The sequence below is a fragment of the Monopterus albus genome, unplaced genomic scaffold, assembly GCF_001952655.1.
Source record: "Monopterus albus unplaced genomic scaffold, M_albus_1.0 scaffold265.1, whole genome shotgun sequence".
NCBI classification, from domain to species: domain Eukaryota; kingdom Metazoa; phylum Chordata; class Actinopteri; order Synbranchiformes; family Synbranchidae; genus Monopterus; species Monopterus albus.
In genome coordinates this window covers 367,847-394,958 of record NW_018128145.1, presented here as the reverse complement: position 1 = coordinate 394,958, position 27,112 = coordinate 367,847, and the positions used below count along the sequence as shown (strand labels likewise).

The 27,112-nt window shown below is 42.6% G+C and overlaps 1 protein-coding gene across 1 annotated transcript in view; it reads left to right on the top strand.

The window, feature by feature from the left end:
• cdc27 (cell division cycle 27) overlaps window positions 1-26,554 on the top strand; it is a 37,445-nt gene extending 10,891 nt beyond the window's left edge. Inside the window, exons 3-20 of the mRNA XM_020621684.1 lie at window positions 2,963-3,110; window positions 3,324-3,449; window positions 4,973-5,070; window positions 5,151-5,296; window positions 6,180-6,400; window positions 6,489-6,588; window positions 10,410-10,519; window positions 10,676-10,775; window positions 10,868-11,048; window positions 11,413-11,585; window positions 18,102-18,254; window positions 18,394-18,474; window positions 19,297-19,424; window positions 22,284-22,401; window positions 22,507-22,635; window positions 23,820-23,894; window positions 24,120-24,249; window positions 26,217-26,554. Coding sequence (XP_020477340.1) covers window positions 2,963-3,110; window positions 3,324-3,449; window positions 4,973-5,070; window positions 5,151-5,296; window positions 6,180-6,400; window positions 6,489-6,588; window positions 10,410-10,519; window positions 10,676-10,775; window positions 10,868-11,048; window positions 11,413-11,585; window positions 18,102-18,254; window positions 18,394-18,474; window positions 19,297-19,424; window positions 22,284-22,401; window positions 22,507-22,635; window positions 23,820-23,894; window positions 24,120-24,249; window positions 26,217-26,308 — 2,309 coding nt within the window. The 3' untranslated portion in view covers window positions 26,309-26,554. The remainder of the gene's footprint in view (window positions 1-2,962; window positions 3,111-3,323; window positions 3,450-4,972; window positions 5,071-5,150; window positions 5,297-6,179; window positions 6,401-6,488; window positions 6,589-10,409; window positions 10,520-10,675; window positions 10,776-10,867; window positions 11,049-11,412; window positions 11,586-18,101; window positions 18,255-18,393; window positions 18,475-19,296; window positions 19,425-22,283; window positions 22,402-22,506; window positions 22,636-23,819; window positions 23,895-24,119; window positions 24,250-26,216) is intronic.
• The last annotated feature ends 558 nt before the right edge of the window (window positions 26,555-27,112 follow it).

The window sequence follows — 27,112 nt, the reverse complement described above, 5'->3', positions numbered from 1 at the left end:
GGTTTCCCGACTCTGTGAGCCCGCTCCATCTCAATTTCTTGATAAATTTGCAGTTTATCCTTTAATATTTCCTTCACTTTACATTCCGCTTCTGTCCAGCTTTCTCCAGCTGACTCCTTGATTCCCTCAAAGATCAGGTTTTTTCGCTTGGACTGTACTTCCAAATGCTCCATTTTATCCGTTATGGCTATTAGACTGTCACAAGTTTTGTAGACGTCATCCCTCGTTTCCTTGGTTTGTATTTTCTGTTCACCCATGGCTGCTTTAATCACATCCACATCTCATCAAAATAGTCATGTAATAAAGCGATTTCTTCACAGTCTCTGCTATGGTCACCCTGCTTCTGTCTGTGTTGGAGTTTGAGACATAAACACGTGGATTCTGTGAAGACCACTGATTGTATATAAAAGTTGGACAAACCCACCGTGATGTCACCCATTGGTTTTCTCAAGAGAGGTTTTGAAGCTTGAATCTGGTTGTCTCCATATTGGTAGTGCTTTACTCCACCTGCGACGTCTAGTCTAAAAATGGGCAAAGAGGTGGAGCATGAGTGGAACACATTAGATGGCAAAGAGAGGTTTTTTTCCCGTGCCATCACTCTGATAATTTAAAGAGCATAGGGCATGCTTTTCCTTGTTTTCTGACTTGTCTATGATAAAACTGTGAATTATCATTTTAGACTTGACCTAAAGCTCAAAAAATGAGGTGTATATATGCAAACTCTCGCTCGCGAGACTTTTTTTTCTAACAAAATAAAGTATTACGTGATAGTTTAAGGATTTCCTTGAATGGTCATAATCTCCAGGCCGTTGAACGCTCATGTGAGTTTGCCTGACAACCATGAATTTTTCGACTGTGCCTGGTTTTGTGGATATATTTTCCCTCCTGCTGCTGCATTGTGGCCAGAGGATGTGGAGAAAAATACAGGGCCTGAGGTTACTGCATGTCCAGGAATGTTCCTGTACAGGGACTTCCTCTTTTACCTGACCGGGTCTAACCTACAAGCAGCAAGCCTGTGAAGCCCCCTGGGGTGATTAATGATCAGCTGATCAATGCTGGATTTCCCCGGAGCACAGTACCTGTTTGTTTTGACTGCTTGAGGCCAGTGTGTCTGCAGCATGTGATGAGTTGCTGGTTAACCAGTGGATTAACGATCCATGATGTTATTGTCAGTGCTACGCTACCTGTTTGAATTAATTTCAGTACTTTGGGGACTGTATGTGGTCGTGTGGAGGAGGATCCAACGATCACATTTACCAACCTTGGAGCTACTTGAAACGGAGCGATGTTTCCTCTTCTCAGTGGGACTAAACGGTAAGTATAAAAAGACGTTTGCTGTTGTAACTACTTTGGCTTCAGCATTAGCAATGTTGTTTTTGTCTGTTATCAGCAATGTTAGTATTGATAGCATTTTAATCTTCTTTGAAATAATGTTACTGATGTTAAAAATTGGAACTTCGTTGCTTGCTGTTGTTTACCATTAGCCCGTTACACACTACCTTTTCGAGGCGGGCTTAATATGCCTTTATCCTGTTTCATTTCCTGGGTGTAAAGTGCCAAGCTGGAATGGCAGGCCATTTTTGGTCCACCTCTAGTACTACCTCCCAAGGCGGGCCAGAGGTGGAAACAATGGGGAGATGTGGTCTGTGTAGAAAGGGTGAGCTGGCAGTCTAGGATCAAGTGCTAAGTTTTGGTGATGTAATGTGTGTGTGACACAATCACCGGCGTCTTAAGCCTGCACGCCTCTCTGCCTCAAACTGCTTTGGTTTCTCTCTAACTTGTAGGTCAAAGAGTTCCTGCTGTCTGAATTCACAGGCTGGCCCGGGATTATACTGCCCTTAGCTTGAGCTGTATGAACAGCACAAGGGTGGGATATTGGTGACCCTCTTCAACGGCGTGGCATCTCGGTGTAAAAACGACTATTGTTACTTGCTAGTTGTGGATTATGGAAAGCTCCCCCGAGAAGGAGTTTTCTCAACAAATAATTTCCTAAATAAACACTTTAAAACCATTTTTCCACAACCATATTCCTCTGTTTCAAATCACTGTGTCTACAATTTAAACAAATTAAAAAAAAAAAAAACTTGATCTTATTGCTGAGTAAAAGATGCTACCACTTGTAGCCACAACTAGGCGGTACAGCACCCTCAGCAGCCCCCTTCCCACATCTGTGTTCAAATGATTAAGCATCCAACAGGTTTACAGAACTCCAATTTTAATTTTGTTTGTCCGTGAATTTTGCAGTCACCGGCGATTGATATAGGCTGTTAAAACTACTGTGCTTCAAATTTTGCTCTGGCCTCTTTGTGTTTGTATTCAACATAATACCTTATTATCTCAATGAAATCCTGAAGCAAATAACTATGTGACACAGCTGTGCATAAATGGTAAATGGTCTTATATTTGTATAGTGCTTCTCTATGCATTGCCGCACACTCAAAACGGTTTCACACTATTTGCCCATTCACACTCTTAAGTATACACACACTCACACACCAGTGATTATCACTGAGAGCAACTTGGGGTTCAGTGTCTTGCTCAAGGACACTTCAACATGTAGAGTGCCAGAAACTAAACCACAGACCTTCCAGTTGGGAGACGACCTGCTCTACTTCTTGATCCACAGCCGCCCCCTGTAAGTTGCCTAAATGAAGCTTTAAAACAGGACAGAATAGGTTGCACGGTTTTGGCTGCCAGGAATCTTGTGGGACCATTCAAAAAAGTGCAATTCTACAGCTGCTTTGAGAGCCAAACAAAAGCAGCAGAATGTTGCTACTCGTTGGAACTCTACCCATTGACCTGTCTGTCAGTGAGGTCGGAGGAGGCTCTCTACCCGTTCACCTGTCTGTCAGTGAGGTTGGGGGAGACTCTCACCTGTTGACCTGTTTGGCCACCTGTCTATCAGTGAGGTCGGAGAAGGCTCTCACCTGTTGACCTGTTTGTCCACCTGTTTGTCTGTCAGTGAGGTCGGAGGAGGCTCTCTACCTGTTGGCTACGTGTTACTACCGCTCGGGGAAGCCGTATAAAGCATACCGACTCCTGAAGGCTCACAGCTGTTCCACACCGCAGGTTCGATTCCTCTTGGCAAAATGCTGCGTTGAACTCAGCAAGTAAGAACACACACAACTCATTAGCCAACCCAGTAAATTGACCTGATTCATACCAGTATAAACCAGAAATGGTGGAAAAACTATTATTTTAATGGAGCTCTTAAATGTGGCTCATGTAATATACAACCTGTATTGTGGAATTTAAATAAAGTATCTCCACTTGTCTGTCCACCTGTTGACTTTTCTCCCTGTCTCTACTTGTCTGTCTTTCAGGCTGGCTGAAGGAGAACAGGTTCTGATTGGTGGAGTGCTTAACAAACAGAAGAGTCAGGATGACATCATCACAGAATTTGGCGACTCCGCCTCCTTCACGCTGTCATTACTGGGGCACATTTACTGGTAACAGACCTGTTTACTTAGTCACTTAAAAGCAGATCTTTCAGTCATTTACTTGGATGGGCTGGATATTGATAATGATCTCTTGATTTAAAGAGATTTTGATTCCATTAATTTTTATTCATGGTAATTAATTTACTTCAGATAAACACCAGTGTTGCATAAAGTGCTTTTCAGAATCTTGGGAACATACTGTAAATGGATTCTGCTTTCAACTTGTCAGCAACACTGATGTTTCTTTGATATAAATCTGTTTTTGTATACAATCTGTATACATTAGTGTTGCAGCGGTATCCCGGTTTCACAGTATACCATGAAAATTGATGGTTATTCATACCCTACACATTTGCTTATTATATGTATTGAAGAAAAATACGCAAAACGTGTGCACCTCTCTTCCCCGACTGCCCGTCAAACTCTGCACTGGGCGCCACACGCACACATGCAGCAGAGAAATGGCAGAGAGAATCACTTAACTCCATCCATCAAAAAAGGAAATTAAAATCAGCAGCGCAAGAATAGTTTGGATAGGCCAAAAATGGACACCTTCGAGAACACCATTCCTCCATGCAGGTCAAAGTTTGTGTCCAATTTATAACTTTAATCCCAAACAACAAAACGTGTGAGCGCATAAATGTTGGTCATAAAATTCACTATCAAAATAATTTTTCACATTGTCTGTTCATTCGCTAACTCTTGCTTACAAAAGGACTCACACTGACCCTGATCTGACCCCAGAAACACACACACAAACCTTATCAGCTCATGTAAGTGTGTGTGAGTGAGTGAAAGGTACCAGTGACTTTCACCATAGGATATATAGTATGACATTTATCTGCATTGAATAGCCTACCTTTATTACTTAAATTGTGTGTTGTTTTTTTTTGATAATACTTTTCAATACAGGACTTTTAGTTGTAACAGAGTAGGCTACTTTTACTGTGTGATATTAGTACTTTTAGTTAAGGATGTGAATATTTCCTCTACTACTGGTACTAGCATGCTTTAGATATATAACATGTTATGCGTTCTGTAAAAAATCATGTTTATAAATCTGTTTATTCCTTAGGGTCACTCTAGCTGCAGTCCAGCTGAATCAGCTGTCACAGTCACTTGTAATAAAAAAGACCTTTTTAGTTTTCATTCCTGTGAGGGTAGTTCCATCCATCCATCTTCGTCTGCTTTATCCGAGACCGGGTCGTGGGGGCAGTAGTCTGAGGAGAGCCTGCCAGACTTCCCTCTCCCCACACATTCTTCTAGCTCCTCAGGAGGGTAGTTGCAGATGATAATGATAATTGTGTAATACAGTGAAACCGTGATATTTTCTGAGATGATGTCATGCCATGAAAATCTCATACTGTTGCAACCCTACATGTTATATATTTAGCAGAGTTGTACATGTACTGTGAAAAAGAAAAAATTACAAGATTGAGCTTGGAATTTCAAGAATCGATATGGAATGGACAAAATAGGAACCACAATTAACTGGAAGATCAATATTTTTATCTCTCTGCCTGTCTGAGCAGTAAGACAGATCGTGTTGCTAAAGGTGCAGAGTGTTTCCAGCGAAGTTTAACCCTCAACCCGTTCCTATGGTCACCTTTCCAGAACCTTTGTCACCTAGGTAACACGCACACCTGGCAAGTCTTTCCTTTAATCATGTTACTATGGGACTTGAGTTAATATTGTGGTCTGTGTTTTCAGGAGAGAAAACGGATCCAGATCAAGTCTTTAGGTTGTCCCCCCTACAGAACTCTTATATACCACCACCCCCTCAATCAGTTAGCCCCGCCCACAATTCCTCACATCGCCTAGACACCGCTCTCATGGAGACGCCACAGGACACTCTGGTACGTAATATAAACACACCTCCAGTATGCTCCGAACAGGTGAATCTTGAGCTCTATCTTCTTCTTGTTGTAGCTGTAGACTGTGAACATAAATCAGACTGCCACTAAAAACTGCCTGTGCTGTCAGCCTAGTAATGTTTCAACATTTAGTTATTCTATTCTTCTTTTTTGGTAACTTATAAAGTGGAAACGTCAACATAGATGGGCTCACTAAGGTTCAGGTAGGATAAAATGCTAAAATTTCAAAAACAATTAAAAAAGTTCAGAAATAATTCAACACCTTTTGTTTGCAAATGGATGCCTTCCTCAAGGAAAATGAATTCCTAATCTTGTTAGGTCCCAAGTACGTTGTAGATTACCAAATGCTCTTATCATTAATCTTATAGATCAGTTTTCCCATGCATTACACATACCTGAATGTCTCATGTGAAATGTTTACTGTTTTAAATAGAAATGCACTCATATTTTAAAAAAATAACTGTACCCCAAATTTTTTTCATTTAGGAACATCAGTGTCCTTAAAATAAATGTAAGCATAGAGCTCGGTCCTCATTTTACTAATTTGTTCCCTCATTGTGGCTGCAGGGCTTTGTAATAACTTGATATGCTAGTGCTTTACCATCTTTTTGTTGAGCCTGAGTGCACAGCATATTTTCTTCATTTATAGATGAGAAAAGGGTTACCTTAATTCTGCTAATCATATTACTGGACATTGAATTCTAGGTATAAGGTTACCTGTCAGTGTAGTTCTGTAATCCTACTGAGTAAGCAGATAACTGATTGCAAAATCTGGGGAGACGCTGAGCCTCACGCTGTATACGTGCCACCATCTTGATGATATTTATGCCGGTCTGATCATAACTGTCTCTGTTTTTCTCTTCAGGAGTTGAATCGATTGAATCTAGAATCATCTAATGGAAAGCTGACGTCTGATTTGTCAGTTTCCTACATCGACTCCTCACTCATCTCACCGGAGACTGGCTCCCTGTTGGCTAACACAGTTTCCATGGCATCAGCTGGCTCCTTATTGGCTAAACAGAACAAGCCTAAGAGTGGGCGGAGTTTACTGGGAGGACCTGCTGCTCTCAGCCCACTGACACCTAGGTGATTGATTCAGCAACACCTGTTGAATCACTGGCACTGGTGGAAGTGTGGTCACATCTCCATCATAAATATGTGTTTGTGTGTGTAGCTTTGGCATCCTGCCCCTGGATCCTAGCCCTGGAGACCCCACGTACCTACAGAACTATTCAGCAACCATGGAAACACAAACTACAGGCCCCAGCAAGAAGGTATGTATGTTTGAACAGCTATCTTTGTGAGGACTCTGAATGACATAATACATCCCCTAACTCTAACTCTAGCCAATAAATGTCTAACCCCAACCCCTTTCCCAATACTTAACAGAAACCAGATTCTAACCTTTTCCATGTTTTCCAAGCGTTGTGGTACATGTGTGGTTGAGGCTTTTGTTGGGGGCACTGTCTGCTGGAGATGCAAATTTTTCACCTGTATGTAGATGTCAGCACAGAGTCGGCATTGACCCTCGCGGACCTGGGAAGATGCAGGCATGCAAAGCATGAACAGCCCTCTACATACACCCATCACTGATTGAAGTGTGTATGTACTCACTCAAATCAGATTAAAAAAAAAAATCTTCTTATTTTGGAGCTTGTGGCAGTCACATATACCGTATTTTCCGGACTATAAATCGCTCCTGAGTATACGTCGCACCAGCCAAAAAATGCATAATGAAGAAGAAAAAAACATATATAAGTCGCACTGGACTATAAGTCGCACTTTTTGGGGGAAATTTATTTCATAAAATCAGAGACCAAGAACATACATTTCATCTTGAAAGGCAAGTTATCTTAATAACAATAAAATGGAGAACAACAGGCTGAATATGCGTCTGTTAACATAACGTGAATAGGCGGTATGTTAACGTAACATATTAACAGTTGTCCGTGCTCTGATAGAGAGGTGGTTGCGTTGCATGAAGCGGTAACACCAAGAAGGTCCTCCCGCAAAGTCATTTATATTCATCGCCTTGGCAACTACCTTGGCATGGAGACGTAACTGCACCGTTGACAAGCCTCTCCCGGCAGCACGTTGTTCAAGCACCCATTTGCGAACTTGTTCCTCTAGCTGTGGCCATCTAGCTTTTAGCCTGCGATTAGCTTTTTTTGTTTTCTTCATTGCAGTTAGAGTATCCTCCGCTTTTCACTAGTCCCTCACAAGTTTCTCGTTCACTCCAAACTTTCTTTCTGCTGCTCGATTACCGTTTTCGGCTGCATATTTCACTACTTGCAGCTTGTAATCTGCAGAATATGATTTTCTTATTGGGGGCATTTGTGGTCAGTCTTTCTCAGTTGTCTTTATAAGTTGATGTTTACATTTTCAGTGGTACAGTAGTGATAGGCGCGTAGATACTGGCACACAAGCCGAGAGTGCCCTCTCGCAGCTGTCAGTGTGAAAATAACGAACACGTGAAATTTCAATCTACGGTAATATTTAAAAAAAACATACATAAGTCGCTCCGGAGTATACGTCGCAGGACCAGCCAAACCATGAAAAAAAGTGCAACTTATAGTCTGGAAAATACGGTACACATAGCAGCAATAAGTATGTCGCATTTAAAACAGTCAGTCCAACGGCTAGTCAGCATGCCAACCTGTTTGTGAGGTTACCTTTGAAAACGGATAATTCTCCACTAGTGTTGTCATGATACTGGAATTTTTTAACTTTGATACAGTGCCTTGAAAAATACTGATGTTGAGTGCCATTTGCAATACTATGGAGAAAAAATTGACATTTTAATTAGAAGAGAAGTATAACTATGCTACAACATGACAATCAGGTATGACTTTCTTTTCTTGGCTGATAGCAGAGAATAGCAAAATGACTGTAGACCCAGGGTTTAATCTCCATGGGGGACCAGGGGAGACCACCCCCCTGCCTTGCAAAAAAAAGTCTCCCCCAGTATTTGTCAAGACCAGTCCTCAAATGCCTACTAAAAATATGTTCTCTGCTCAAAGGGGTTACATTGACTCCAAAAGTACTGAATGTTCACTGAACTCCTGCTTTATGTTGGTTTACATGTCAACCAGCAACAGTGAACACATTAGCTGTGTGTGGGGCTGTGACTGGTCAGCATGTGTCATAGTTTTGCCATCCTGTACCCTGCTTGTGTCATATAGACCTATAGCTGGACACTCACAGGTACACAGGTAAAACGGTCTGTCAGGGAAGGGAATGTACAACTCCAAATCAGAAAAAGTTGTGACAGTATGTAAAATCAAAATTAAAACTGAAAACGGTGATGTGTAACTCATCTGTGTCCTGTGTTACACTGAAAACGATACAGCTGCTCATTATTTCATGCGACACCTCATTGGTTTTATTCTTTGCTCAAAATAAATACTCACTTCAATCCTGATGCTGCAACACATTCCAGAAATTGTCGGGACAGTAAAGCGTTTACCACAGTGTGATACTGCTGTTGTTTTTCACAACACCGAAAAGACGTTTAGGGACGAGGACACCAAGTGATTCAGTGTGTCAGGTGTCATTTTGTCCCATTCATGCAGCAAACAAGTCTTCATGTGCACAACAGTCCTCGGTCTTCGTTGACACAATCTGCATTTCAAACTGCACCACATATTTTCTACTGGTTGGGACTGCAGGCAGGCTGGTCCAGCGCTCACACCCTTTTCCTCCACAGCCAGGCCTTGGTAATGTGCAGTATGAGGTTTGCATTGTCTTGTTGAAATCTGCATGGGCGTCCCTGGAAAAGATGTCATCTTGAAAGCAGCATATATTGCTCCAACATCTTTCTGTATTGTCCAGCATTAATGGAGACATCACAGAAGTGACCTTTGCCCAGGCCACTGACACAACCCCAGACCAAGACAGACCCTGGACTTGTTGCTGCTAATAGTCTGGATGGTCCTTTTCATCTTTGGTCCGGAGCACATGGCATCCATTCCTTCCAAAAAGACCTGAAACACTGAAAAAAAACAACTGGACTAGATTTCTAGGTTGAAGACGTTTCACCTCTCATCCAAGAGGCTTCATCAGTTCTGACTGACTGGTGTTGAGCCGGACATATTTATCCCCCTTGGTGGTGTTTCAGTCCTTTGAAGACCAACAATGTCCCTCAACGACTGAGTCGTTATAGCCCAGTATCGGTGAGAGTTGTTACCTGTCTTTGAACCCTCCCCTGTGGACCGACGCCTATTGTCCTAGTCCAAAACAGGATTGTAGATGGAAGACAAGTTGTGTCTTAGTCCACCACCCCTATTTAGTGAGGGGTGTTTTATTTTTTACAAAGATAGCTTCCTTAACTCCTCTCTCAAACCAGCGATGTTCTCTGGAGAGGATCTGGACTTCACTCTCCTCAAAAGAATGTCCTTTGTCCTTCAGGTGGAGGTGGACTGCTGACTCTGGTCCACTGGAGTTGGCCCTCCTGTGTTGGGCCATGCGTTTGTGAAGCGGCTGCTTAGTTTCACCAATGTACAAGTCGTTACACTCCTGACTACACTTAATTGCATACACCACATCACTCTGTTTATGTCTGGGTGTTTTGTCCTTCAGGTGGACCAGTCTCTGCCGCAGGGTGTTCCCTGGCTTAAAGTTAACTGGGATATTGTGGTTGCAAAAGATCCTTTTTAACTTCTCTGATAAACCAGCCACATAAGGGATGACAGTGTTATCCCCTCTTGTTTCTGGTTTTTCCCTATTGGTGTTGGGCCTCTTCCTGGCTTTGGTGAAGGCCCACTTAGGGTATCCACAAGCCTTAAGGGAGTTCTGGATGTGTAGTTTCTCCTTCTTTGCCCCTTCTGCAGTTGTGGGCACTTCTTCTGCCCTGTGATTTAGAGTTCTGATAGCTCCCAGTTTGTGTTGAAACCTTTGAGTTGACCTGAAACACTAATTGGTCTGACTAGAGTTCACGTTTCCACCCTGTGATGGTCCATCCCAGATGCCTCCGAGCCCAGAGCAGTTGACTTCTGTACACTGTTGACATAGGGCTATATTTACACTCACATGCTTCTGTCTGGCTCTCTTCTCACCTGCCTCTCTCTCTCTCTCTCTCTCTCTCTCTCTCACTCAGTCTGTCTCCAGGATCAGTCAGTCAAAGTCTGTCTTCAGTCAGAGTGGAAACAGCAGAGAAGTTCTCCCCATCCCCTTCAACCAGTCACAGACCTCTGCACCTCACACCAGGTGACAATAGCAGTCACATAGTTATGCCCCTCTAACTGTTGATGTTCAGTGACTTCTCTGTCTCTCTCGTCCAAAAAAAACAAAAAAAAATATAGGTCAGGCAGAGAGACGGTGTATGTTCATTAAGGTTTGTCTGACAGCCTCTTCGTCTCTCAGTGGTTCCCCTCAGGTCCTCAGTCCTAGTATGTCTGGTCCTCCCAACGTTCAGCCCAGAAGAAGCTCCAGACTGTTCACTAGTGCCAGCTCTACTGCCAAGGTACTGCACTATTACAGTAATATACTATCAAACTTGCATTGTTGCTATAAAGTACTGCATGGTATCCTAACCCCTCATTTCTGTCTCTGCAGGAGAACAGTAAGAAGCTGAAGATGAAGTTTCCTACAAAGATCCCCAACAGGAAAACTAAATGTAAATCAGCAAAGACATCAAATAGCAGCAACCTCAATGAAAGCCTGGACATCCTGAGACTGGACCCCAGTCTAAGTCTACCAGACACCAAGATCCCTCAGTATCAGAGAGCTGTTGCAGGTAAGAATACTTACCACCCATCTGTGTTCCAGGTTGTTGTAGCATTGGGTGAGAGCTGGGGTGGCTGGGTGGGGGAGGCGACAGTGGTTGAAGGTTCGAATCTCGGTGCCAGTATTCCACGTGTCGAAGTGTCCTTGGGCAAGACTTGTGTGCACTACATAATACTGTGACACCCCAGTCTGATTCTCCCAGACACCATGATTCTTCTGGACCAGAGACCTAAACAGAATACAGTCTCTGTTGTGTGGTTTGACCTTCTACAATGAGAACAGGAAGTTGTTGACAGGTGTGAAGTTTTACAGCAAACACTGACATTATCAGTATAAACAGTGTCTAGATGCGTGTCCGTCCTCTGTGTGTTCAGACAGCATAATGGCATTGTTACGAGAGCTGGGGCGTGGTTACCAGGCGCTATGCTCGTACAACTGCAGAGAAGCCATCAACATCCTGACCTCCCTCCCTCCCCAGCACTACAACACTGGCTGGGTCCTCACTCACATCGGCAGGGCCTACTTCGAACTAGCAGAGTACACACAGGTAACACTTACCTGATACACAGGTCATGTGATGTTATTTGTATTTGTACAGGTTTTAAAGTTTTCTGGCACTCTGCTGTAATTCTTAGCCTGGGCCATTTCAAATTTGAAAATAGATAATTGTATATTGTTGTGTATTTTTAACTGTCATGTAGCAAGAATATGACTGTGTATATATGCAGTCATAACGAACCCTGTATTTTGTACTAATAAGGCTGACCTACTTATAATTGTATTTATTTATACAGTATGTAAGTATAACTAGACAGCAAACCTTGACCATGAAAACCTATCCCTGGAATTGGTAATGACACTGATATCATTATGAAAACAATAGATATAAGTGATCACTAATGGCCACAAATGGCTAAATGTTTGTCCTGTGCAGACTGACATAACAGTGTGTACTTAAAGTCCTCCATACATGCACACAGGTCACCACATTTTAGTTTGTGGTTTCCATTGTGCCTTCCACTGATGTCAAAATACACATTTTTATTTATTTTTTATTTTTTATTTTTTTTTATACATATCAATTCTGAATACTTGATAATAGTACTGATAAACCAATACCAGGTGCACGTTCTTGCTCTCACTTCTCTCCTATGCCTTTCCCCTTTCACTCACTCGCCGTGCTGTCTGCTCCTTGTCACTTGTCTTGGCTCTGGTTGAGTTTTAAGCCAACGACAGACTGTGGTGTATTGCTGGTTTTGCTGTGGTGTTAGTCAGAGGTGGGGGACTCAAGTCGGACTTAAATGACAAATTTGTGACATGATCACAACATCATCCAACTTCATCTGTCACTCGAAAAACTACAAAACTCAAAAGGTCAAAGTGTTTATTTGCCATATGCACAGTTAGGAAACATGTTTCCCTGTACAATGAAATTCTTACTTTGCCGTCCACGTGAATGCCACAAAATGCAAATGAAATATAAAGTAGATAAATAAGTAACACAAAATATAAGGCACTTTAAGCAGCAATAGATGCAGCAATATAATAAAAAAAAGAATATAACAGAATGTATGCTGCATGGAAGCAGCATGTGCAGCAGAGTCATTGTGCAGTTATGCATGTAACACAAATGAGTAACACAAAATCTAGGACACAAGAAAAAGAAAGGTAAGTACATGAATGTACGTTAGTTAACTTGCTAGCTGGTCCAAATGTTAGCTAGAAAGCTGACTTTGCCTTATGCATTTTATTCAGAAGAGTTTCTGATGGCCATGAAACATGTGCCTTTTTTAATTTAATACCTGAGGGTTAGTTTATAGCCTACAAATGCAATAATCAGATGAGGTTTGTGAAATAAAACAGAGCTTTTTGTGACCACAGTTTTTTTTTTTTTAAGGTAGGGTTAGTGATTCTTTTTAGAAGCATTTTTTGTTGTATATCTTGAAATTCTCATATTTTCTTAAATGCAGTGGAAATATAAAGAAATGAATCCACCATCTGTGGCAGCAACAGGGCTGTAAAAAGCCTGACCAATATTTTTGCTCATCCCAAGCAAAGCCATTGGATGGCCTACCTGCCTGTCAACCTCACTTCTTACTTGTGCACACTCTGCCTGTGCACTCATTGCTCAAGCCAAGAATCTCTCACAAGGCTTAGCAGTTGCAGGCAGATGTTACCACTCTGTTCTGATAGCTAAAGCTAGCAAACTATGGCAGGTAAGGTACCCACAGCAGCTTTTGTTTGCAAATGGAGACCATTGTTCTAGGCAAAGTCTTCTCTTTTAAGACCTATATCCTTATAGGTAATGCTGCTGTGGTTGCCAGAAGCTGTTACATGCATGCAGTGTGCACAGTTTGACAGCAAGAAGAGCGCTGCACGGAACAGACTCCTACTGCTGAGATTTCGGTAAATGGTTTCTTATTACAACAAGATACTAAGCAAGCATTTAGGTGAATTGAACGCTATGGTATGGGCAGCATGTACACGCGTACTTGTATACACGATCCCACTCCTACTTTTAACCGATTTAAATGTAGAAAACCGGGGTAGACCATCATAATTTTGTATGACCTGTTTCTTGCTTGATTTATAATTGATAATCCTCACCACAATAACTTGGGACTTGCTTGAGGCTTGAAAGACTTGAGACTTATCTGTGACTTGCACATGTGACTTATCCCACCTCTGGTGTTAGCTCATTACAGATGACAGGTGCAGAGCCTTTGCGACCAGCACTGCTCTTTAAGGATGCAAAATAATAATAATTAATGAAGTTACCGCCATTAGACGTGTGTAATGTGCCCTGCAGCTGTTTGTCAGTCTCTCTCTGGCTTTGATTCTGTTTTGTCTCACTCAATCACGGCAACAAAAACAAAGTAGATGGAGAAAGAAGTGCATAGTCATGGAGGTGGCCTCACACCTGAGTGGTGTGAATTGCAGTGATACATACATGTAAACATATATATCCTATGCATGCGCACACAAGTATACACAGCCCTGCACACATTTATACAAGTGTGTATGCACATGTGCATACACACACTCAAACCACTGTGTGTAGTAAGATAAGGTCGAATTGATCCCGTAAAAAGAAAATGTTATAAGAATGCTTTTCTGAAAAAACTCATATCTTGTCACATTATAGCCTTTTTATACTATCTTTTAAATGTAAAATTTTAAGCCTTCAATTTGGGTGTCCATTTTTCCCAGTGGTATTGAAAATATGGATATTTTTCAAGGTATTGTATCGCAATAAGAAATTTCAGTATTGTGACAAAACTACAGTTGACTGAACGACTACAGACCTGTCGCCCTGACATCTGTAGTTATGAAGTCCTTTGAAAGACTGGTGCCAGCCCACCTGAAGGACATCGTAGACCCCCTGTTGGACCCCCTGCAGTTTGCCTACCGGGCAAACAGGTCAGTGGACAATGCAGTGAACATGGCACTGCATTACATCCTGCAACACCTCAACTCCCTAGGGACCTATGCACGAGCCCTCTTTGTGGACTTCAGCTCAGCGTTCAACACCATCATCTTAAGGTCTTTCAAGTTCCCGGGCTCCACTATCTCCCAGGACCTGAAGTGGATGTCCAACATCAGGACCATCATCAAGAAGGCACAGCAGAGGATGTACTTCCTGCTCCAGCTCAGGAAGTTCAACCTGCCCCAGGAGCTGCTGATACAGAGGAATCATCCAGTCTGTTCTCTGAACCTCCATCACTGTTTGGTTTGGCTCAGTGACCAAACAGGACAAGCACAGACACCAGCGAACAGTCAGGACTGCAGGAAGATCCATTGGTGCCTCCATGGAGGACCTGTACACCTCACAGGTCAAAAGGAGGATGCAGAGAAGGTTTCTGCAGACCCCTAACAACATTGGACAGAATCTGTTTGAACTCCTCCCCTCTGAACGGCGTTACAGGTCACTGTGCACTAGGACAACCAGGCACAGGGACAGATTCTTCCCCCAGGCTGTCACTCTGATGAACACTTAACCCACAACAGTATGATTGGACAATAACCCTCAGTGCAATGAAAGAAAGTCACTTTCGGCTTTTCCCGTGTAGGGGTCACCACAGCGAATCATCACACTGACAACTCGCATGTTGAGTAAAGTTCTACAGAGGAATCATCGAGTCTGTCCTCTGCACCTCCATCACTGTCTGGTTTGGCTCAGCAACCAAACAGGACAAGTACAGACTTCAGTGGACAGTCAGGACTGTAGAAAAGGTCATTGGTGTGAGCCTGCCCTCCATGGAGGACCTGTACACCTCACGGGTCAAAAGGAGGGCAGAGAGGATCACAGCAGACCCCTCACACCCTGGACACAATCTGTTTGAACTCCTCCCCTCTGGACGGCGTTACAGATCACTGTGCGCCAAGACAACCAGGCACAGGGACAGTTTCTTTCCCCGGGCTGTCACCCTGATGAACACTATAGGCGACCGCTCTGGAAAGGCCAGTCAAATGTCCAATTTGGGTCCCGGCTAGAAATGCCAGCAGACTCTGTGCTGCGTTGTGCATGTTTTGATATGTGTCCTGTGTAGCAGAGATAACAGGAACATACATGGCAGGGAAAAATCAGTTAACATGTTTCATAACATTATATATTCTAGAGTTGAACAGTAACATTGAAAAGTCAAAGTATTGAATGTACAGCTTCCAAAGCATCTGCAGGAAAGTCTTTAGTTTAACAGTGTTCTGTTTCCTTCCTTAATTGTTCAGACAGCAATTGCAAACTTTAGCTATTTTTGTGTTCTTTAAGGTGCTAGAAACACTCCTCACAGTTAAAAGGTAGGTTTAAATCCTGGTATGCGGCTGGGTTAACATACCACTTTACCATTTTTACTTTGAGTATTGGTTATGTCAGATAATGAATAATTTGTCTCAAACCATCATCACAACTGTAACAATAACGTCAGTCCATTGATATAAAGTCAAACTGCACATCCGAGATGTGACTTCTGCTGACCAGTCGACTTGCCCAGTGAAGTGATAATAATTTGCAGGTGGTCTTGTGCTTATTGTCTAAATAAAAAACACCCCATAAAGAGTATGTTAACCCTTGTTATTAGTTGAGAGGCTGTCTTAGTTTTTAATTGGTACTTGGGTAAAAAAAAAAAAAAATCAACACAGTATTAAGAATAAAGTGACAATAAAGACATTGCCTGGTCAAAATCTGAATGTCCTGCCCTCTCCTCTCAAAAGCCACTTGATTTCCTTACAAATCCTGACCATGTAGTAAATGTATTATACACCCATAAGCACGTGCACACATCTGTGCAAGTTTTTGTACCTGACAGTTTGTGGAAGTAAGTTTGTGAGCCTGAAACTGAATGTACAAACCTATAAAATGGAGTTTGTAGGTAGAAACCTAAGTGTACACTGTTGCAAAATTTAGTTACAGGTACAAATCCAAATGTATAAGCTTGCAAATAAAAATTTCACAGATACAGACTTTAAATGTACAAACTTACAAAACTGTATTTACAGATACAAATCCAGGCACACCTTTTGGAATAATATGTTGAATAGCCCACATTCAAATGGCTGTGCAAAGTTGTCATTTTATGATATGCTAACCTAACCTGGCAGCGTTTTCACTGCACCTCATTTTTGTTTATTTTCTCAATGACGTTCCACACTGAACTTTTTTATGGCTGTGGCCTTTGCGTGCTTCTGCTGTTTGTATTTGGTGCTGTATTAAAATGATATACTGACCTTGTTGTCGTGTTATTTCCAGGTGGCGAAAAGCAAGGGAAAACAGTGGCATAGTCACATGAAATATTCAGTTTTTTAACATTTTTTATTTAATGACTGTTGAGATATTTGAAAATTATTGCCCATCTCTATTAACTACCTTGCTGTGCACTTTGCACAGTCTGAGCCAATTGCACATATGAAATATTTGCAAGATATTTTTGCTTATGGGTTTATATAGTCTTTTGCATATTTGTGTGGATGCTGTAAAGCATCCACAATATGTTCTCCTGATTAGTCTAGGAGCTTCTGTTCATTTTTTTGGCACTTTATAAGTCCAGCATACTTTCAGCTATATAGGCCATTCAGGTATATACCTGTTCAGCTTCCTGCTTGTATTAAACTTTTTTATAACGTTTATACTTTTTCATTTATTCAGCATTTTGTTTACAAGTCAATGGGAGCTCAAAGTGCTGAGTCAATGGCAGTCCTGGAGTGCCATCTGGTGGCTCATAAAATGCAGCGCAATTGAGACATGGCACTTCATAAGTTAAGGGATTCACTTCAGTTCAATTCAAAACATAACCCCAACCAAGGGTGGGGGTATTTATATAACTGGACTTAAATTGCCGACTGAGGGAAGGGTGAATAGAGAATGCATTTTGGTGTCCTTGTTTTTCTGTAATGGTCATGATATGCGCTGCTATATCTGCCGTCCAACTGGCTTGTAGTCTATAGCTCTTTAGGTCAGGTTTGTAGCATCTTATACCACCACAGGATCTCTGATATCATCCATCTGTGTTTTATTTGTGCATGTACATTCTGTTCATTTTGTGAGTAGAACAGTGTATCCAGGCACATTCAGTTGTGGTAATAAAATGATCATTTTAAATTGATTGTCTTGATTTCCTGCCTCTCTCACCCTCCTACCCCCAGTAAAAATCCATAGACAATCGAAGATTGACAAGTGAGTTTAAGAACCTAACAAATCTAATTGCAGCTAGCTAAAAAAACAAAGTTAACTCCAACATTTTGCCAAAGTACTCCAGTACTGTGGATACATGCCCTCATCTGTGCTACTGTTTATCCACTTTATATTTCACCTGTGTTGTAAACGACAAAGTAAGAATTTCATTGTGCAGGGAAACACATTTCCATACTGTGCATATGACAAACACTTTGAATCTTTAAATCTTGAATCCAACTTTACTTGACAATTTGAAACCATTTGTTTATCTGTGCCTGTGAGCTGTGCAGTGTCTTTAAGTAAGACACCTCACTCTTCTTTTACCTTGCTTTAAGCCCTGTGTGTGTGTGTGTGTGTGTGTGTGTGTGTGTGTGTGTGTGTGTGTGTTTGTAGGCAGAGCGTCTGTTCAGCGAGGTTCGTAGGATTGAGTCTTACAGAGTCGAAGGGATGGAGATTTATTCAACCACGCTGTGGCACCTGCAGAAAGACGTGGCACTGTCTGCCCTGTCCAAAGACCTGACCGACATGGACAAGAACTGTCCTGAGGTAAGAACCACACCTGTCCAACAATTTGTCAAAGAGATGGTTGACACGAACTATTACAAAGTGACATACTTGCATTTCTGATGATAAATGTGAAAATGCTATGAGACAGTGAAAAGATGTCTGGTCTGTCTCTCTGCAGGCTTGGTGTGTAGCAGGAAACTGCTTCAGTCTGCAGAGGGATCATGACATCGCTATAAAGTTCTTCCAGAGAGCCATCCAGGTGAGCTGCTGTTACCATGGCGAGTTTTCGTACCGTTACTGTCAGACATGTCCTGACCCGATACCGAGTATTGTATTGGCACCCATCTGGGCATTTTTCCACAGGATCGGGATTGACCAGAGTAGAGCTGATCCAATTCCAATCCATATGTGGAACTACAGTACTGTATTTGAGCGGACTCAGTTTTATTTTTGAGACGCTTGTCACACAACTGATAAAACAGCTGTATTCGTTGGTCCAATTGTCTACACTGCATGTGGGCTGGCACCGGAAGTCTTTTTTTTGTTTGTTTTTTTGTGGCGCTATGCCCATAAAGCACTCCACAGAATCCACAAAAACAATGACAGTTCCAACCAAAGTAGGGAAATAAATCAAGCAACAACAGCCTTTTACCGTGGGTTGCATACACTGTACATACAGCCTACATTGTCTTGTCTTGTTCAGGACCGTATTTTTTCCTTCTCCAAAGTGTCTGTAGGCTGCTCTGTGTGTTTTTGTACACCAAGAGCTTCCTATGCACAAGTATAGACACGAGTGTGAGCCTCCCACGATTTGCACGCCAGATGTTACACGCTACACTCTGTGCTTTCAGCGTAGACACAGTGAGCTTTATTCTTCTGTCCAGTGGAGTTACGACAGCCACCACCGTTTGTTACTGCAGCAGATCTGAACGGGACTGGTTACACTAAATGTGTGCTCAAAAATGTGTTTGGTTTCTCATATTTTGAGTTGGTGAATTTTTCTCTCTGTCCCTGTCCCCCACTTAAAATCTGTCTGTTCATCTCTGTCTCCACCTGCCTCTCTGACTTGTCTGTCTCTCAGGTGGACCCAAGCTTTGCGTATGCATACACTTTGTTGGGTCATGAATTTGTTCTGACGGAGGAGTTGGATCGAGCACTCGCCTGCTTTCGCAACGCCATCAGAGTCAACAACAGACACTACAATGCATGGTATGGTGACCGTGGTTACAACCAGGGTTCAGAGGGTTACTTTTAAATTGTATTTTGGGCATTTGTATTTGGAGCATTCACACTATTTTGTGTAACATACAGTGCCTTGCAAAAGTATTCATACCCCTTGAACTTCCACATTTTGTCATGTTACAACCACAAACTTGAATGCATCTTATTGGGATTTTATGTGATAGACCAACACAAAGTATCACATAATTGTGAAGTTGAAGGAAATGATACATGGTGTTGCATGCAGACCAAAAAGTTCAATTTTGGTCTCATCTAACCAGAGCACATTCTTCCACATTGTTGCTATGTCCCCTACATGGCTTGTGGCAAATTGCAAATGGGACTTCAGATCCATCATTAAGATTCAAGGAATCTGGAGGGATTTCAGTGCATAAAGGCCGAGGGCCAAGCCTGTGCTGGATGACCAAGCTGTCTGATCCCTCAGACGGTGCTGCATCGAGAACCTCATACTGCACATTACCAAGGCCTGGCTGTGGAGGAAAAGGGTGCGAGCATTGGACCAGCCACCTGCAGTCCCGACCTGTTCCCAGTAGAGAATGTGTGGCGCAGATTGTGTCAACAAAGACCCAGGACTGTTGTGCACAGGAAGACTTGTTTGCAGGAAGAATGGGACAAAATGACACCTGACACACTGAATCACTCAGTGTCCTCAGTCCCTAAACGTCTTTTAGGTGTTGTGAAAAACAACAGCAGTATCACACTGTGGTAAATGCTTTACTGTCCCGACAATTTATGATTTGGGGTTGTAAAAGCAAGATAGTGCTGACAGCGATGGCAGCCGTGGTTACTCGCGCTCTCTTGTGTTTTTCTTTGTTTTCTCGGTCTCTTGCAACCCATCCCGGATTACTTTTACCAGAAAAGAACTGTTAAATATCGGACAACTCACACCGAACTACCTTTCTCCGATTTTTGTGAACGAAGAATGCTGTGTGGACATTCTGATCGGAGGCGCAGCTGCAATCTACGGGATCTGGAAGAAACGCCAGCGTGGCAAGCATGTTAGGTGCCTTAGTGAGGCTACACCAGAGAGGGACCCGGACTCCGCTCCCTGCTCAACAAGATGGATGAAATTCTTCTCGTCAACAGGACTAACTCTGACTTTGCATGCCCTGCTGCTGCTTGGTGCTTCAGGGAGATCTGGCTGAGCGACTCATCGCGGACAGCGCGTTACAAGTACCGGATTTCCAGGTACAGAGCGGATCGCATAACGGAACTGTCCGGGAAAACGAGAGGAGGTGGAATCTGCTTCTGCATAAATGAAGGTTGGTGCACAGATGTCACAGTGCTACAGAGGACATGTACCGCAGACCTAGAGACTCTTTTTATCAACTGCAAAACCTTCCATTCTCCTAGTGAAATTTAGAGCTTCATCCTGGTGGGTGTCTATTTAAAGCCACAGGCCCACGCTAGTGGCACTACAGCTCCTGGCAGAACACATAACTAGCGTGGAGCTAGAACATCCCGACTCTCCACTCATTGTTTTGGGGACTTGAACGGAGCAAATCTCACCCACGATAGCACTTTACAGACAGCTCATCGGGGTACGACGTCACAGTTCACTCAGTCAGGTTGTTTCTCCTTTGTCTCTTTTTTGCTTATTTGTGCCGTTGTGACACCAAATTCTGTGACCCATCGATTTCTGTGACCACTGTCACACCATATTAAAGCAACAGTAAAGACTGCAAACCGGGCGCCTTTGTTACTGCTAAGGGAGCGCAGTCTTTTTGGAGATTTTGACTAGAGCACGTTGGGCTCTCACCCAGAGCTAATATGCTATGTCAAAATGATGCCAGGCCAACCCCCAGCAGAGAGCTCTTCTGATAACAACAAACAGAAGCGGAGACAAGGCAGACTTGGGGGAGTTGAACGGAGGCTCCGGCGCTTGGTTAGCAGCGGCAGGCTACTTCTCCCTGCTATACTGTTCGCAAATGTCCAGTCTCTGGATAATAAACTGGATGAACTCCACGCTCGGATTACCTCGCAGAAGGGCATACAGGACTGCTCCCTGCTGTGTTTTTGTGAAACATGGCTGGGAAAAGAGACTCACGATGAGGGATGGTTACTCTGTGTTGAATATGTGGAATATTTAACACTAAAGCTGAGGCCATTTTATTTACCTAGAGAGCTGCAATGCATCATTGTAAGTGTAGTGTACCTGTCAACCTGGCTTTAGCCCAATCAGTAGTTCCTCACATTTTCAAGAAGTCCACTTGTCTGCATTGTTTACTGCCTGTTTATACTGCTTATTTTGCATTGTTTGCACTGTTTGTTGCTTGTTAATACTGCTTATCTTGCCATATTACACAGCCTTATGTTTGTTTACTGTTTACTTGCCCCTTGCATGGGGATATGCACATGCACATTGAGAGCCGATGTACCAGAGTCAAATTCCTCATGTGTCCGACACCCCTGGCCAATAAAGTAGATTCTGATTCTGATAAAATCTGCTCCTTTTACAAGGTAGACAGTGCTTTGTTTTAGTACATGGGTTAAGTACATCCACTGTATGTCTTAACACAGCAGAAATTTTTTGATTATGTTTATTAGTAGTCTGAGCAGCTGTTCCTTTCTTTGTTAAATGTGAATATTGCGCATTTAGATTAATAGTCGTGATGATAATTATGCACATTTAATTTTCATCTTACTTGTTAATTAGGAACACCTATGTCAAACTAAGTCAGTCTAATCTAGTAGACCTGAAATAAATTCTTTCATCAAGGTGAAAATGTTCAGTTTGTGCTCAATTTATCATGCATGTATTCATGCACTGTGGATCAGTACTGCAGTGCAGTGTTAATTTGTGTCTGTGTTGTCTCTGGTGTTCAGGTATGGTCTGGGGATGATTTACTACAAACAGGAGAAGTTCAACTTGGCAGAAATCCACTTTAAGAAAGCTCTGAGTATAAACCCTCAGAGCTCTGTGCTGCTCTGTCACATCGGAGTGGTACGTTGACATGTAGCATCCTCCATTCATAGCAGTGGCTTTGTAAGAATGTAGCATCCATATGGAACAGCAGTAACTGTTGGCTGTGTGTATACATGTGTGTAGGTGCAGCATGCGTTGAAAAAGTCTGATGTGGCTTTAGAAACTCTGAACAGAGCGATCGGGATTGACCCCAAAAACCCGCTCTGCAAGTTCCACCGAGCATCCATACTGTTCGCCAATGACAAGTACAAGGTAAGTAGCTCTGATCTGTACCAGTCAATACAGCCATCCTGTTCACAGGAAGCGGAGCTGCGAGCTGTACCACGGGGTTAGCCTCCTCTGTTTCACTACCTTCTTTTTCAGAGGGGCAATGGTATCAAGTGTATTACGCAGGAAGGCTGCAGTACTATCAACAAGATTATCGACTTGTGTGGGAGTAAAGTTAAGGTGGCCTCCTTCCACTGTGTTGGCAAATGACACTGAAGTAAATAAAGATGGAATTATTTCCTTCGTAACAACATTGTCGAACATCTACTGTAGTGGAATAGTTTCCCACATAGAGTATAATCCATTAATGTCAGTTCAAAAGTTATTATAAAATGGTCAGACAAGAGGGTTATGGGGAAAAACTATTAAGTGTTCAGTTTTGTCTCTTTGGGGTACTGGGAGTGTTGGATGGGTAGCAGCTGCAAAGAGACGCAGAGAGGCATGTAAGACTGTAAGACTGTGACCCTGCGTCCTGGTCTCAACTCTGGGTTGTCATAATTTAGGTTGTAAAATAAACTTGTCCAGATTTCTAGATAAGAGAGCCGCACCACCCAAAGTGGGATGGATGCCGTCTCTGCTAATCAGACCAGGTTTTCCCCAAAATGTTTTCCAGTTGTCTATGAAGCCCACGTTATTTTCTGGGCACCACCTAGACAGCCAGCGGTTGAATGACGACATGCGGCTAAACATGTCATCACTGGTCCAAGTGGGTTACAGTAACATGCATAGATGGTGTCAACTCAATAAGTTTCACTGTACCTGAGCTCTGTGCTACCTCTGTGCCTGATGTCCACTATGTGTGCAGGATCTGAGCTCCAGCCTTGGTCAAATGTCAACAAATGGAGAGAAGAGGCTGCACTAGATTTTCAAATAAACTAATCTCCCTTGTCTCTTTAACTATCAATATCATAGGAACTCAATATTTTTTCATATTTGCACACTCTAGGTACAGTTTCACTTCAAAATGATCACACTGTAAAGCAGTTTTTTATTGTCCCAAATGCTGGACCTTTGTGTCCAAGGTGTAATTTTTATTTTCCCCAGGACAATGGGACAATGCTAATTTCAAACACTGCCTGTTTCACCACTCTACTCTGGGGGATTACATCTGTTTCAATATTACAGATTCTCTCTCTCTCTCTCTCTCTCTGACCTGTCTGTCTCTGCAGGCGGCTCTTCAGGAACTGGAGGAATTAAAACAAATTGTTCCCAAAGAGTCTCTGGTTTACTTCCTCATAGGAAAGGTAACAAACATCAACTGATCCACAAGTTGTTGTGGTTTAACCTCATCATGTCTGCGGGGTGTCATAGCCTTAAGATGCTTTTAGGAAATGATTTGCAGAACAGTAAATAGTTCTCAGATGTCAGATGGACACTGAGGGGTAAAACACACTGAGATCTAGCCAAACCTCCACCTGTCTATCTGACTACCTGTCTCCACCTACCCCACCCCCTCACCTGTCTCTCAGGTCTATAAGAAGCTAGGTCAGACTCACCTGGCTCTGATGAACTTCAGCTGGGCGATGGATCTGGATCCTAAAGGAGCAAACAACCAGATCAAAGAAGCCATCGACAAGAGATACCTGCCAGAGGACGAAGGTACTAATACAAACTGTCTGATCAGTGATTGAAGATGTGTGGGGACATTGTCTTATTTGTGGTGGTGAGCTGATGTCTGCTGCAGAGGGCATGCAGACTATTATGTTGTGGGTCATGTGACCTGTGCACCACAGATTTTCAGATGCGTTGACCAGGAGAGTGAAGGAGACAAACCCGCCACCTTTTGCTATTGTAACAGCTTTGCACACTGGATTAAAAAAAACAGTTTAACATGCAGTAATAATGAAAATTCATGCCATGTCGTTTCTGTGGCCTAAATTCACCAGCGAATAGCAGTGAATGGCCATGCTAATAAGGTAAACAAAGGAGTGAGTCTTGTTCCCTTTGGGCGTCCATGTTCCGATTGTCCCCCATACATGATTGGTCAACGCAGATGATGTCACCGTCCTGTGCGGTGAGGGTGAAAACAGCATATTCAGTTAGAAGTGAGAATCTCATGCACAGTTCTGAAGTCTAAAGAGACTCGTGAAATCCTACAGGAGAGAAGCCGGTCGGCCAAGTCTGTGGCCAAAACTTTTATAGTGTTTGCATATTGTTTTACTGCATGTTAATTCATACTCAAAGTTGAACTGAAGGGACATTCATTACAAGATGACTAGTTAAAACATTTCAGAATCAGCTTTGATAAGACTTTTTTCCAGTTATGTATTTTGTCATTGAAGTTGTTTGTTTATATATATATATAGTGTTAAAATATCGTCTCAGCTCATTCTTGTGAACCCAGTATTGTGTATTGTCTCATCCCGTGAGCTAAGTTTATCATCACGCTCCTAGTGTGCACTCAGTAATGAAAGTAAAACTGTGTGTGTGCTCATTAATGGCCCACACTAGAACTGATGTACTGGGTTGCCTGGCCTCATACCTGAAACCCCATGTAAAAGCTTAGGGGTCCTCTTGGATAGTTCTCTTAAACTGGATAAGCAGCTAAATTCAGGAGTTAGAACTAATTTCTTCCAGTTGAGACTATTAATGAAAGTGAAACCTCTTCTCTTATTTGAGGACTTTTTGGTTGGCCACCCCTGCTTTTAACAGTTCCAGACTTTATTATTGTAATGCCCTGTATAAAGATATACCTCAGGCATTACTGTCTTCAGTAGTCCAGAATGCTGCAGCTCATCTTTGGACACGAGAGTAAATATGAGAGCTCTACTTGGTTTAGCACCACCTTATTTGTCAGAGCTCATTCACCTTCATACCACAGGCAAATCCCTAAGATACACAAATTAGATACTCTCGAGAGTTCCCAGATCACAGTTGAAATTTTGGGGTGACAGAGGCTTTACAGCAGAAGCCCCTAGACCCGTGGTTACCAAATGGTGTGTGTCATCTGCATTTTGTCCAAATTTTGTGGACTTTTGCTTCATAAAATGGACTTCAACCATGTGGACTTTGACTCAGAAAGTTGCTTTTGTTTATGTTTTATCAGCTTAGAAATACTGTGTTTGATATTTCTGACTTTGGTGAAGATCAGGTCACATTTCATGACCAGTTTATGCAGAAAACCAGGAAATTGCAAACAGTGTCATTACTTTTTCTTGCAACTGTACATCCATGCCATATACAATGTGCTAACCTCCACAAATATTGTAACATTAGCTTAGCTAGCCTTATTAACTTGCTAATAACATATTAGAAGAGTTGGGTCGCTGGGATTGACAGCGTTGTGTTAAAAAAGAGGAGAGGAAGCTGTTCACAGATGGTCTGTCGTCATGTGTCATGAGCAGCTTTAGGGTTAGAATCTTCCATGCTGCCGCACCAGCAGGAGGCGCCCGCCTTCGCTCTAATCGGTTACTATGACCACAACAGACTCCTCCCGTCAATATCAAAGCTTTCATTTTAACCAGATTCAACATCACACATTGCACTTTGTCTTTAATCAAAATTTTGTGAATAAAATGAAAGACACCATTGATCACACCTGTTTGTGTGTTTCTCTCTCCGGTCAGCGGCGGAGGTGGACGACAGTCAGGATAGCAGTATCATGACGGATGCTGATGACACACAGCTCCACACGGCCGAGAGTGACGAGATCCTTTAACTCCACCCCTTCATTTAACCACACTCCTTTGCTCGCACCAAGCACCCTCTGCTCTGACTGGCTCCTCCTCAGTCATCCTCCCTGACCTTAGATTGGCTGAAACAGACTGGAGCTGCCCTGAAGCCCCACCCCTGCTGCCCTCTTTCTCGTATGTCAACAAGCCTGTCCTCTGACATCAGATGTTTTTTATGTTCTTTTTATCATTGTTATGGTAATAAATCAATAAAAACATGCAAATCCTGCCCATCCCCGTCTTTCTACTTCCTGCTTACCACTAGCTGTACACTGATTGGACCAGGTGGGTGAAGGTCACATGACAATATTTTATTATACCGGTATGGGGTTTGTTGGTCCTGATCAAAGACAGTCATCTCATTTTGTCTGACTTCATCCTGACCTGCTGTGATGACACACTGACATCATCAGTCAGGACCTCATGAGGCTGGGGTGTCTGTAGGTGTTGCAGCCGAGTGCTGTAGAGGTCACATGACATTTCAGGTACACAATATTTGCTCTGCTTGTATTGAACAACAGACAAATTCAAATGTGTTCTGTTTCAGTTTGATCACCAGCTGCTCTGACTGATCTCAGTTTGACTTTTAACAGCTGGTTTATTGCACCTGTATTTATACATGAGCATGCGTTCTTCAAGGGATAAATCTGATCAGGTAACAGCAATGGATGGACACAAACAAAAATTCAATGGCAGGCTCAAAAATTGTTTGTGACAAAGGTGCACTTGTTTTGCTACTGACAAGTAGACATTTTCATTCTCATATTTGTTTAGCACATTATCACACTGAC